The 13,256-nt window shown below is 39.6% G+C and overlaps 1 protein-coding gene across 1 annotated transcript; it reads left to right on the top strand.

The window, feature by feature from the left end:
* lrrc56 (leucine rich repeat containing 56) lies at positions 1–12,556 on the top strand. The gene is made up of 13 exons (XM_066667530.1): positions 1–124; positions 1,320–1,495; positions 1,581–1,668; positions 2,139–2,199; positions 4,359–4,455; positions 5,144–5,341; positions 9,053–9,245; positions 9,572–9,766; positions 9,922–9,989; positions 10,546–10,691; positions 10,791–10,990; positions 11,799–12,102; positions 12,224–12,556. Exons 2-13 carry the CDS (start codon positions 1,340–1,342, stop codon positions 12,396–12,398), a joined length of 1,881 nt encoding a protein of 626 aa, XP_066523627.1. The 5' UTR covers positions 1–124; positions 1,320–1,339; the 3' UTR covers positions 12,399–12,556.
* Positions 12,557–13,256: the final 700 nt, after the last annotated feature.

The following is a 13,256-nucleotide window of genomic DNA, read 5'->3' as shown; positions in this document are numbered from 1 at the left end:
AGAAGCGTTCCCGTTGTCAAGCAAACTTACCCAGTTGCGTCTGAAGCTTACCCAGATAATCACTCCTCCAGTGAGGAATAGGTTAAAAATACATTTATTTTGACATTTAAATGGCGGTCGTAAGGTAAGACTTTTCATGTGATAGTTGTGAAAGCTCGTGGAAACGCAGTGGTTTTGTTGATAGAATACATTTCAAACGGGTTTAATCGATAGAAGTTTTATAAGTGGGTCAGCTAAACAAATCTCTCCACATAAGTCAGCCAAAATATCAAAATATTTATCAGCTCCAGTTACAATATAGATGCACTATTGTAGTTATGTAATTACAGATTTTAACATAAATTAAACTAAATTAAGTCTGCCACCATTCACCCTGATCTTCAGTTGCCAGGAGCTCACAGAACCACCACAGAGCAGGCTTTTATTTTTTTGCTGGTGTATTATTGTAAGCGCTGCAGTGACACTGATATGGTAGTGTGTTAGTGTGTTGGTATGATTGACCCAGACACAGTAGTGCTACAGGAGTTTTTAAAGCCTTAAGTGTCAATGCTGGACTAAGAAAGCTAAAAATATACAGGCAGTGGTGTCCTGTGGGAAAAGTCCAGTGACCACTGACAAAGCACTATAGGATACATTAACAGATGTTAACAACTGTTATCTCTGTCTCTACAAGGTGGACCAATGAGTTAGGTGTGTCTAATAGAGTGGGCAGTGACCCAGTGTTTAAAAAAATCCAGTAGCACTGCTGTTTCTGATCCACTCATACATGCACGATGCATACTAACACAACACATACGCCACCGCATCAGTGTAACTGCAGTGCTGTAAATGATCCATCATGAAAATAAAAAATTGCTATGTGGTGGTCCTGACCACTGATGAACACCGATCATCATGCCAAATGGCAAACTAAAGCTAGAAGGTTATAAAGCCCCAAGTATCGCCTGTGGGGGAATAACACTGTTCTTCAGAGACAGCTTCATACAATGCCTTTGCAATGAATTGGAGTGATATTTGTGTATTTGTGATAAAGAACAAATCATCCAACATCTTTATCTGACTTCACTAATGCTCTTGTGGTGAAATGCAGTTAAATGATCACAGCAATATTCAAATATCTGTATGTTTATAATTATTTATTTTTGAGGGTATCACCGTTGCAAAAAAGAGAAAAGTTTCCCTAATTATTACCTTGATTTCAGGAGAAATTTTGGATGAGCAGGTGTCTACACATAGAGTGTTTCTCGCTTACATATACAGTAGTTCACAGTTCTTCCCTTGGTCAATAAATTGTAGTACTCTCTGGCTTCATTATTCAGGTAGCAGGTGGGAAGAGAAAATGACCTGTTCACAGAACACTCTCCCAGATAGGCGTCCAGGTACGGCTCGTTCTTTTGTGACAGAGATTGATGGACCCGGACAAGTAAACCCAAGTCCTGCCACTGCCGTGGACACAGATATACTGGCTGAACTCTACCTCTCTCCAGAAAAACTGGTATGTTCCAAAAAATGGCTGCATCAGCCCTTCAAAATTTGAAACTAAGCTGATTTGAAAAATGTGTTAATTCATTGCCTTGCAGAGAAGTCTGTCTGGATCGGATGATCTTGATCAAGTCACAACCCTAGAAATGTGTGTTGATACTCAGCAAAATACTTTGGGCAACTTTGGTGAGTTTAAAATCTACAGACATCTTCACAGTTTTGTTCAGTCATAGGGACAATGTTTTGATACCATGCGCATGTGAGGTATGAAGAATCTGACATGTACTATCATGGATCATATAGTGCAAACCAATCACAACATGTGTTACACTGTTTATCAGTAGTAGTTTTTGTCTAGTGAGGTATAAATCTCCTATAGTAGCAATATTTGCTAGTTTGACAATTCCCTTCTGTTCTTAATGGTCTTACTCATTTGTTCTTCATGGATTTCTTCTGAGCCAAAGAAAGGAAGATTGCACAACGTAGGGCGGAAGTTAATGAGGCGAGAAGTGAATCATGTCTCTATAGAGATAGTACTTGTACTAATGATCAGAGTTTTAGGGGATTGGGTGTGGTTGGAGGGAATCCAATGAAATACTGAACTGATTTGCATCATCAGCATCTGTGATGTCTCCCTTTATGTTCCTATGTTGCAGGTGTGTACTTGCCCAAACTTGTTCAGCTGAAAATGAACAACAGTTCTATCTTATCTGTGCGGTAAGACTCTCGTTCTGTTCTTACTCATACCACCAGAATCCCTCCCACTCGTGCCAAACATGCCATTTACTGTCAACATTATTTTTAATAGTGATTTAACTCGGGTTAAAGACAAAAATAAAAAGCTCTTAGTGTATCGTTTATGTGAGTTTTTGGGTTGTATTTTTGAGACCTGTTTCCTGAGAGTAATGTAATAAATTTTTTTAGTACATCTGTAACTATTGAGTCGCAGTCACACAGCTCCAGGGACCTGGAGGTTGTGGGTTTGAGTCCCGCTCCGGGTGACTGTCTGTGAGGAGTTGGGTGTGTTCTCCCTGTGTCTGCGTGGGTTTCCTCCGGGTGCTCCGGTTTCCTCCCACAGTCCAAAAACACACGTTGGTAGGTGGATTGGCGACTGGTAGAGTGTCCGTAGGTGCGAGTGTGTGAGGGAATGTGTGTGTGTGTGTGTTGCCCTGTGAAGGACTGGTGCCCCCTCCAGGTTGTATTCCTGCCTTGCGCCAATGATTCCAGGTAGGCTCTGGACCCACCGCAACCCTGAACTGGATAAGCGCTTACAGATAATGAATGAATGAATGAATGTAACTATTGAATTAGATTTTCTATTCTCACAAAATTTTAACCAAAATTTGATGAAAAAAAATATTACGTATAATATCTTGTTGCACAGCTTGTGATTCTAGAGCGGTGAGGCTGGAGTGAGTTGCAAACTGGTGTTGGCTGTTTGCAAATGCATGTTCAAACAATGTTCAGACAATGCCTAATAAATATAATAATATCTCTGCCCAAATTATTTTCAGTAAGCACATTGTCATAGATTTGCCTTGTAATATTACAGTCTTATTTATTCATTCGTCATTCATTATCTGTAAGCGCTTATCCAGTTCAGGGTCGCGGTGGGTTCAGAGCCTACCTGGAATCATTGGGCGCAAGGTGGGAACACACCCTGGAGGGGGTGCCAGTCCTTCACAGGGCAACACACACACTCACACATATGGACACTTTAGATTTGCCAATCCACCTACCAACATGTGTTTTTGGACTGTGGGAGGAAACCCGAGCACCCAGAGGAAACCCACGCGGACAGTCACCCGGAGCGGGAATCGAACCCACAACCTCCAGGTCCCTGGAGCTGTGTGACTGCGACACTACCTGCTGCACCACCGTGCCGCCAGTCTTATTTACTTACATTGAAATTTTAATATTCTTTATTTATAGACGTAACAATATCAGAATCCACTGAAATCTTTTTTGTTGCATTTAATATTTTAGAGTATATTCAAGGTCTGGAGTTTTTAGGATGATACCACTTTGCTCAGTAGAAACATATGATCTGTTATGGTACAGGTGCATGGCCTCCAGTGCTCTGGAGACAAGCCAGAGCTGGAGTGTAGCAATCAGTCTTAGAGCAGAGAAAATCCCATTTCCTGAATGTGGTGATGTTGTATATTTAGAGGCTGACCCTGTGTCTCAAAGGACGGCTTTGTAGATTTTACTCATCTGGAGAACAGGTTCGTACGCCACTCACAGAAATGCAGAAAACATGTGTGGGGTTTGAGTTTGGGAGAGAACTCGAGGCAGGTGGAGACAAAAGCTCTGAGCTGCAGATTATTTAGTAGAATGATTCTGTCATGATTTTAACTTTTTAACTTAGCAATACTGGGTTTGAAAAACCTACCTTCATTCAACTTCATGTAACTTAATTTCATTCAAGAAATTGTTGAGCATTTCTATTGGTTCTTTCATCATGGATATTTCACAGAACATAAGGGTTATCTATCATCTCCACATGGTGTTTCATATGACAGGAGTTGTTAGATCTCACAAGGTAGTTTCATCTTGAATGAAATTAGGCCTAATTTTGTATTTTTAAAGAATGCAAGTTGACCTTCCAAACTTTCCATCTAAGAGTCACAGAGGTTAAGCAGAACTCTGGATGATTGAGTCAGATGCGTGTGGGCTGATGGGCGGAAGGGAAGAGAGGGGACAGACAGAAAACAGGGATATTGGACAGCTCACAGCTGACAGGGGACTTAAAAGAGTTGATAGTATTTCCTGCTCAGCGATGGTGGGGTGAATGGGGGAATGGAGAGATCTAGCACATGATTGAGGGGAGAGGAGCAGATGGGAGTGGTTGCTCATTGTTTGCTATGTTTCCTCAGGGATCTTGGAACCACTCTCTCTCACATCCAAGTGCTCTCTCTGGTTCGCTGTGGCCTGGCTGACCTGGATGGAATCTCTTCACTCTCCTCACTCAAGGTAATCTGAAACTTTCAGACATTAGTAATGTGTAGCCAAAGCATGAGTAATTTTATCTTTTAAAAGAATATAACTGTATTTATGAAAGTGATTCATTATTGGTTAGTATCTTTTTTTTCTAGGAAGAGCAGGTCCCCCACATTGGTTTACCATGAATTAAGTACAGAATTTAAGCTACATACAAGCCACGAGCTGTCAATACAATGGCTGTTTTGCCATCACTAGAGAGATGATTGCAGCTTTAATATGATAATATAATTTTCAGCCCATAGAAGTCTTATCTCTGGCTTTTATCACTGGTGACTAACGTTGGTTGATGCCAAAACTGATATGAAACAAAGAAATGCAGAAGTGAAGCTGTTGTTATACGATATGTATACTAATTGAATATAAATGCAATGGAAGAAATAATCAAGGCTGTAATTTCTCAGGCTCATTCTACCTTAAAGTTCACTATTTGGTAATTATATGGAAAACAAGGCCATTATAAAAAATTATGTTATAGGATTGAAAATCGAAAGGTATAAAGCCTTTTTAAATATTTTGTGTAATTAATGAAGAACTGAAAAGTGGACCCACATAGAGGGCTTTAGGTTTTCAAGGATTACAAAACAGAGGAAGTTTCAATATCGATTGTTTCTAGAAGAAGCTCACTTATGAGGGTCGATCACATTCTGCTCTTTCCCAGGAGCTGTATGTGGCCTACAACAACGTGTCAGAGTTAAGCCAGGTCAGCATGCTAGAGCAGCTTGAACTGCTGGACCTTGAAGGGAACAGTGTGGATGACCTGGTCCAGATTCAGTTTCTGGGTCTCTGCAAGCAGCTAACAACCCTGTCACTGGAGGGAAACCCCGTATGCACATGCCCTGACCCTAGAACTTCTGAGGTACCAAGAGGGCACATTCACCATTACTAATAAACAATAACAAGAATCTGTGTTTTTTTTTATCTCATGAAGCTTTATTTAATTGACAATAACAGAAAGAAAAGCTGTCCAATGTTTTCACTGAACATCTGATTGTATCCTAATTGACACCTGCAACCCACTCAAAAAAGGTGGGACAGAACCAAGTTTACCACTGTATTACATCACTTTTTACTTACACAATGTAATCATTTGGAAACAGAGGATATACATTTTTTGCAGATGTCTAAAGCCATGTTACTGTAGCATGTACAGAATGGGGTCTGATATTGTCTTGCTGAAATAACCATGGACTCCTTAGTCCATTATAAGTCGTTGTCTCGACGGCAGCATATGTCTCTCTAAAATCCCAATGATCATCTCCACATCAATGGAGACTTCTCATTAGTCATTAGCATAGAAAATATGAGATGCATTTTTAAGTGAAACATGGACTCCTCTGATCACAGGACAGGTTTCTACGGGTTTTTTGGACCTCTGGTAGAAGCCCCCCAATGTACCTAATATCCCTAATACCTGATACCAATTCACCTGCTTATTATGGGATGTTATAAGCTTCTGAATTTCTAAACTTTACACTCTTATATGGCCTTGGTCCCAACATTTTTGGAGTGTGTTGTTCAGTTAAAACAATGGCATTTTTATATACGGGCTTTATCGTTTATAAAAAGTTTCAAGAAAATGAACACATCACAGATTCAGTTTTTATTGCATTAAACAAGATATCCCAAGTACAAAGATGCACATCATCTAAGATATGGTTTGTGGAAATCTGAAATCAAGGCTATTACTAGGGAGTTTGTCCCCTTTTCTGCTTCAATGAGTAGAAACATTTCTGTAAGGGTTTGATTGCTCTCAGTTGTAAGATGTTTTCTTTTGTTGGGCTAGGTGTCCTTGTGCAGCTGTTCAAGAGCTTCCCATTTTATTTAATGCTTTTTAAATGTATATTATACAAGGTGTGATTTCATAACTGAAGGTCTGTGTCAGCAATAGATGCAACTTAAAGAAGCTAAATAACTAATTGGAGGGATGTTTTCTAATGTCTGGACAGCTTGTGTATCTAAAGCATCTTTTACCTACTATGTGTTTATGAATGTAATCCAATGCCACTCATTAATACTTAGTGAACTGTAGCCATTTATTACTAATGTCCCAGATAGCTTACATTAATAAGTAATCATCTGCTTGCATTAACCACAAAAGAAGCTGCTTAGTCATTTATGCCTTATTTAAAACCAAATGTTAGACCCTGATATTGGTGACTCTTCTAGCAGCTTTAGCATTTCAACATGATTTATGGGGATTTGCAATGAAGGAGCACCAAATCGGCAGAATGACAGTGAGAGAGAGTGTGTGTTTGACAAGATTAACAGGCTTAGCTCCTCTGTGTGTTTGAGCTCTGTGACTTCACACTACAAGCTTAAGGGTGCCAGTAAACTAGCCACTGCAGGTCTGCAATTCTGATGCTAAATTCTCAATTGTGTCTCGCATGGTTACACAGTCACAACTGCCACCACTGTCCAAATACTTAGAGAAACACATATCACAGTCTGGTCATTTTATTACAAAAGAGGCACTTTCTGCAAAAGACAGCCATACATTGTGTTGTCTCCTGCTTGCCATGACAGCATGCCTCATGCCTGATGTGAGAGCTTCTTCACTGCAGACTGACCTCGAGGGCCGGAGACATAATGGCTCCGCAGGTCATCGAAATGCAATTAGACCCCCCCCCCACCCCCCAAGACATGAAAGCCACAGCCTAAGGTTTGATCTTGCCATTGCCATGCCAGGCTCTGTCCATTAAAAAGATCATAAATGAAAATATAAAACTGCCACATTGCACCCCTGCTTTTTACTAATTAATTAATTAATAAAAAGATATGCAGGTGCAGGAGAATGACAACAAAATCCGATTTAAAGCTTTTACTTCTGTGTCCAGTGGAAATGTATTTTGTGTGGGAGAGTGAAAATAGTGGCTTTGTTATTGATGGGGGATAGCTGTGGAATGTGTGAAAAATCAACTGCTCTGGTGGTTTGAGAAAAGGGAAAAAAAGACTATATTTTCTCAGAGGCAATTGGCCACTCTGGCTGTAGACTTTACATTTTTATTGGCCCAAGAGTGAAAAATTGTGACCAGGGACACCAGACACTTGGTAATGTTGATACCTTATTACAATATTTATTGTGGTAAGTATATAATGTAATTATGTATTTTATACTATATTGCACAGCTTATACCAGATCTATTTTCCTCCTTTTTGACACTGAGTTCATATGAAATTGAAAGACCTTTAGTGCTTTCATTGTATGTGCTGCTTTATTAATACTGTTCACAGGAGATATGTGTTCATTATAAAGAACCTAAAGATAATGGCCTGTGGTGTTGGTCTTTTACATTCCAATGGGAATATAACTACTTAAATCATTCAAAGAAGGACTGTGAAAGACTTTTCATTAATATATCAGATTAGGACACATCTCAGAGAGAGGCCTGGAAGTGCAGGACTCAATCTTCATTCAATTTCTCCCACTGGTTTACAGGCCGGCCAGTAATCAGTTTATTTTCACTCACCACCAGGAATTATGAAACTGGGGCAAACCCACAGTGAGGCCAGAGACTGCTGAATATGCATTAGCTCTTTTGTTGAATAAGGGATGTCTTCATTTGCGTGTCTTTCTTTCATCCTCATTTCTTCTCTCTCTCTCTCTCTCTCTCTCTCTCTCTCTCTCTCTCTTTCTCTCTCTCTCTCTCTCTCTCTCTTTCTCTCTCTCTCACTTTCTCTCACTCTCTCTCTCTCTCTCTCTCTCTCTCTCTCTCTCTCTCTCTCTCTCTCTCTCTTGATTGGTCATGGATGTGTGTCTGGTACTAATTTGCCCTCTCTGCTGTAGTGCTTGCTGATCATAGGCTCCCCATTCTTTTAAAGGTGATTAAAGGGGGTCACACATATGGTTTGTTGGTTGCACATCCTGGGGAGTGCAAGGGGAAATTGTTTGCATGCACCTTGAAAAGATGTGTACTGCATTCAACATGTCAAATTCAAAATGTGAGTAACTGGAAACACTGCTTATTCACCTGCTGTTCACCTTTGCTTTTAAATCACACCGAGGATCATAGTTTTATTGCTATATTTTCACAGTGTTAATAACGTTCCATAGACATGAATGCACCTGGGTATTTCTCTTTTATGTGTCTTTGACTTTTAGAAGACCATTAGGTTTTTTCATTATTCTTCTTTAGCCCAAGTTTAAACACCATATGTTTGTTTTTTCAAGTGTTTTATGACTTTTATCAGCATTTTTTTATTTTCACTGTGTTTGTAATCCTACAGAATGAATATTACAATTATGTGTTACCTGTTTAAGGCGGCAGGTTTAGGTATATCTTCACTGAAAATAGCAGATATGTACCTAAAAATAAGCCTACTGTTCCTGTCTTGGTGCAGTTGGATTCAGAAAATTTAATAATGAGACTTCAAAAGTTTTTTAATTTGGGTGTCACATTGAAAAAACAGTGCATATGATTTATGTACATAATTTCCAGGTGAACACAAATTCCTGGCATTGTGCTGATGATATATATTTTATTGCAAGTGATAAACATTTGAATCGAGCGATTGCAGAGCATTGCTGTTTTTTAAGTGTGGAATATAACCAGGTGTATTTGATTGACAGGTGTCTGAGTACAACTATAGATCTGCTGTGAGGAAGCTGATTCCACAGCTGCTTTACCTGGATGATGCTACAACAGAGGAGGAGGAGCTTCGTTGCTCCATCGCCACAATGGAGGACTGGACTCTTCTCAAGGAGACCATTAAAAACAGTGCATCCATCACAGGCAGTCCCAGTGACTGCCTGGAGCTCATAGGTGTGCCCAGAGATACAGCAGTGTACTGATATGTCAGTCATTATTTGACTAATTTATATGCGCTACTTTTATATGTGTGAAATAATTTGTTCATCAAAAGTTAATGTAAAAGAACAATGTGATAAAACACAAACTAAACACTAAAAACAGCAGTAGAGGTAACAAAGTCTGAACTTTTTCTGTACTTTTGTCCATTTTTATAAATAATTTTATGGAGTATTACTCCAGACTGTTACTTAAGACAAAAATTGTATTAATGTTTAGAAATAATCTCTACTAAAACGTCTAGGCTTAGGTTCATTTGGGTCTTATGCTATGCTAAACAGAGGAGAGAGTGGCCTCTGTGTGTGGCTTTTCCAGTCCTTGTTCTGCCCAGCGTCCAGGCACTAGTCTCAGCTTCAGCAGCCCTTCCAGTCGTCCTGCAACTTCCAGGCCTTTCTCATCTTCCTCAAACTCCAGACCCAGCTCAGCTAGCTCTGATCCTGACACCCAGGACCACCAGACCAGTGATCTTACACACGGTGAGATATCTGTGTATTCTTAATCATCATAGAGGTATACAACTGTATCTTGGTTATTCCTAACCCTGACTGTAGGTTCTAAACTACTGATTCCATTTACACCCTATATATTGTATACATATATCATTATTGTACAGTTTAATCTGTCTTTCTAGGTGTGGGAAGAGTTCCTTTTTGTGGGAATCCTCTTCAAGCTGTCCGAGCACGACGACAGAAAATAAAGGTAGTGTTTTCTCTTTATCTAGCATTAGTCACAGCAAGCACAAGGGGGCGCTGTGAGTGTAAGTAAAGAAAAGTCAGCTGCATTTGGCAGCATTTCTCAGCCCTTTAAAGCCATTTTTAGAAAGTAAATGCTACTGTGCACTCTTTGGCCTTCCCTCTGCTTCTGCAGTAATTTTACTTGATGAACGAGGACCCAGTCATAGAACCTTGTACAGTTTTCTAGATATAACTGATTTGGAATGGCTGCTGGATGATTTGATTTTAATTATATACAGTAGTGTCTCCCATTTTTAAATAAGGTCCAAGTTTTATATTTGAACTAACAGCATTAAAAATGATTAAGCTGAGATATAAATTCTGAACAATAGAAAACCTCAGCTCTGATCAGTGTTGTACTATGTGACCAGCAGTAGACATCTTATAAAATCAAAGTACACAATAAAAGCCCTGTATGCTCCTATATGTCATCTGCAAAGACATTTCATTACAGAATTACAGGACAGTTAGTAAAAATCCAGGAGAAATGGTTTAACTGTTTTCATGCTTTTTTATCTTAGCTCCAAGTTGGCAGCTCCCACTCCAGGCCGTGTACTCAGCTGGGTAGTTATGTTCCTGAGCACACATATGACATAGAAGAGACAAGCAGTCAGGACCGCAGCGATGTCTTTGCTGAACTCAGATCCTGGAGGGAAGAGCATAGCAAGTAATGACCAATAAGCGTTACTGTTTTACTTGTATTTAATGTGTAATGTAGTATAGGCTTTATGTCTTTTGTACTATATTTATTTTAAATGCTTCATAGACGTCTTATGGCCATTGAGAAAGAGAGTCAACCACAGATTCTGAGAATCATCCATGGTAATGATGACAGCAGTAGTGAGTATGATGAAGAAGACTACAATGTCAACTTTATCAGCGACAAAAAAGAAGAGGAGGAAAAAGAAAGCACCTGTCACAAATACCTTAACTCTCCAGGTTCCTCTGTCCAGTCTCCTTCTCCAGGTAAACCTTTCTGCTTCTTCTCACATATTTCAGGCTTACTTTCCCGTTAAAGGTATATTACAGCCTTTTCAGCCTAATCTCTATCTGGCACATCCTGACTGCACAGACAATTAACATGAACAATAAATATTACATTATAGTATTACCCTAGCACATTTTTGTGACAGCTTTGGTTCATTATTTTGTGTCTGACTCTTTCTAAAACTTGTATTGTCATCATTTTTATTATCTTTTCTGCTTAATCCATGTCACAGTAATTGTAGCATTAGGGCAAGTGAAAATGCCCAGGCATTTCTGTCCCCTGCAGCTTCCACCAGGTCCTCCTGGGCAATCCTCAGCCATTTCCAGGCCAGCTGGGGAATTTAATCTATTCAGCAGGTTCTGGGTTTGCTATGGGGCCTCCTTTCAGTATGCTGTGCCTGGTATACAGTTAGAGGCATCCAGGGAGCATCCTTATCAAGAGGGAGCTGAGCCATAAAGCAAATCTCTCAATGCACCAATCGGTCTTTATCCACACCCTCACCTACCTTTAAGAGATTTGGGAAATAACCAAAAGATAGCGGATTCAAGCGGATGAAAGGATCTTTCTCCTGCGGGTTGCTGAGCAGAATCTCTGTGATTATGTGAGGAGCTCTGCGATAGTTTAGAGTAGAGAAATGCGTTGTTAGAGTTTAATAACTACATGAAAATTTGCAAAATGATTGGTAAGTTACATATGTGTCAGCTAGTGAATAGGTTGAGAAAACCCTGAAATATTAATTTAAAAATACATTGATACATTTGCACAACCTCTTTGTCATTATAACAGATTTATCTGAGACAGATGCAGACTCCCCAGAGGTGTCCAAGCTGTTATCTTTATCAGATCAAACCCCATCTCCATCCCCACCTTCCAGAGAAATGGCGCCCACCAGTGGTGGGAAGTTAGCAGAGATCCGGGCCCGTAGGCTTAGAAACTGTAATGCAGGTGTCACTGGTATGAAGAAATCTACTGGGGAAATTCTTCTACCAAATCCACCAGCTATAAGAAGAGATGCGGACCTTAAGGCTGTGAATGCAGAGACAATGCAAACTCAACCTGTTTCCCCTCAAATCCTCCACATGCCTCACAGGTCAGACTCTAAACCGTGATCTCTCTGCTTTGTAACTCCTGGTATGTGTCATTCTCATTTGTCTGCTCCCATTAGTACTTGCCAAGGCTTTCATAAAGTTTAATATGTACATTTTTTTTAGTTCTGGACCTTCTAAAGGAAACAGTCTGTCCATCAATGAGCATGAGCAGATCATATGTTCCACAATACCACAGAGGCCAACACCCACACGACCTCATACAGCAAGAGCAGCTCTGCAGAGGCTTCCTGGCTACAGAAATCTCCTCCCCGGCAGAGGAAGTCCTCATCTGGACTGAGATCTTCTGCCTCTAAGACACTGGACTGATCTATGGAGGACCATCTCTGGTACTCTGGGGATACTGTGAAAAAAAAACAATTTGCTCTGGGAGTTCATGGATCTTCAGAAAAAAATGTATGGTTGTATGCTCATTTAAAAAAAACTGATTTGTTTAATACAAATAATGTTAAAGTCCTGTAACCAATTGCATCAAATATTTAATGTGAATAAACGATACACTGAACTGCAATAATGTCAAAATTTAATTTCATCATCATCATCATCTTCTTTTCCGCTTTTCCATTTCAGGGTCTCAGTGAAAATTTAATTTTAGACCCTAAATTGATATTTCAAAGTTTATTTATGTTTCATAATTTTGACAGGTTTATATCAGGAGTTTACCTGCAGATTAATTCTTGTTTATGAAAATGGCATAAATATAGCTGTATTTCCCTTTAGGCAGTGGATCTCCATATTCATGAATCTTCACAATGCTTTTTTTTTCAGTTTTGTTTATTATTAATGCTGTGAGATGTTGTAAATCTGGACTAGAACTCATTTTAAAATTTCTGTGAGACACATGAACCCAGCAACACTTGCTCTATGTTTTGACTAGAAAACCAGTGAGCCCAATCTTGTCTTCTCACGTGGAGTTCCATGTCGATTCCAGGTGAGAACCTTCAGTTGCTTTTGGATATTTGTGCAAGTCCAGTCCTGTGTAGCAGACCTCTGTGTGTGTGTCTGTGTTTGTGTGTGTGACAGCGGAAAGGAATTCCAAATACAGATGAAAGACACGCTTTGCCAAATGTCACTCAAATATTCAGTTTTAAATCCTGCCAATCTAAAAACAAGAAAGGATTTTTGTTGGGATAAGAAA

The sequence above is a fragment of the Hoplias malabaricus genome, chromosome 4 (assembly GCF_029633855.1).
Source record: "Hoplias malabaricus isolate fHopMal1 chromosome 4, fHopMal1.hap1, whole genome shotgun sequence".
NCBI lineage: Eukaryota > Metazoa > Chordata > Actinopteri > Characiformes > Erythrinidae > Hoplias > Hoplias malabaricus.
Note: the sequence above shows the minus strand (reverse complement) of the source record. Positions and strands in the feature narration are given on the sequence as shown.

Bases quoted from the DNA above. Each gene is read 5' to 3' on its own strand.
- lrrc56 (XM_066667530.1), top strand. From the start codon at position 1,340: ATGACCTGTTCACAGAACACTCTCCCAGATAGGCGTCCAGGTACGGCT. The intron at 10,692-10,790 runs GTAATGACCAAT...AATGCTTCATAG, and splicing joins TGGAGGGAAGAGCATAGCAA to ACGTCTTATGGCCATTGAGA. The intron at 10,991-11,798 runs GTAAACCTTTCT...TCATTATAACAG, and splicing joins TGTCCAGTCTCCTTCTCCAG to ATTTATCTGAGACAGATGCA.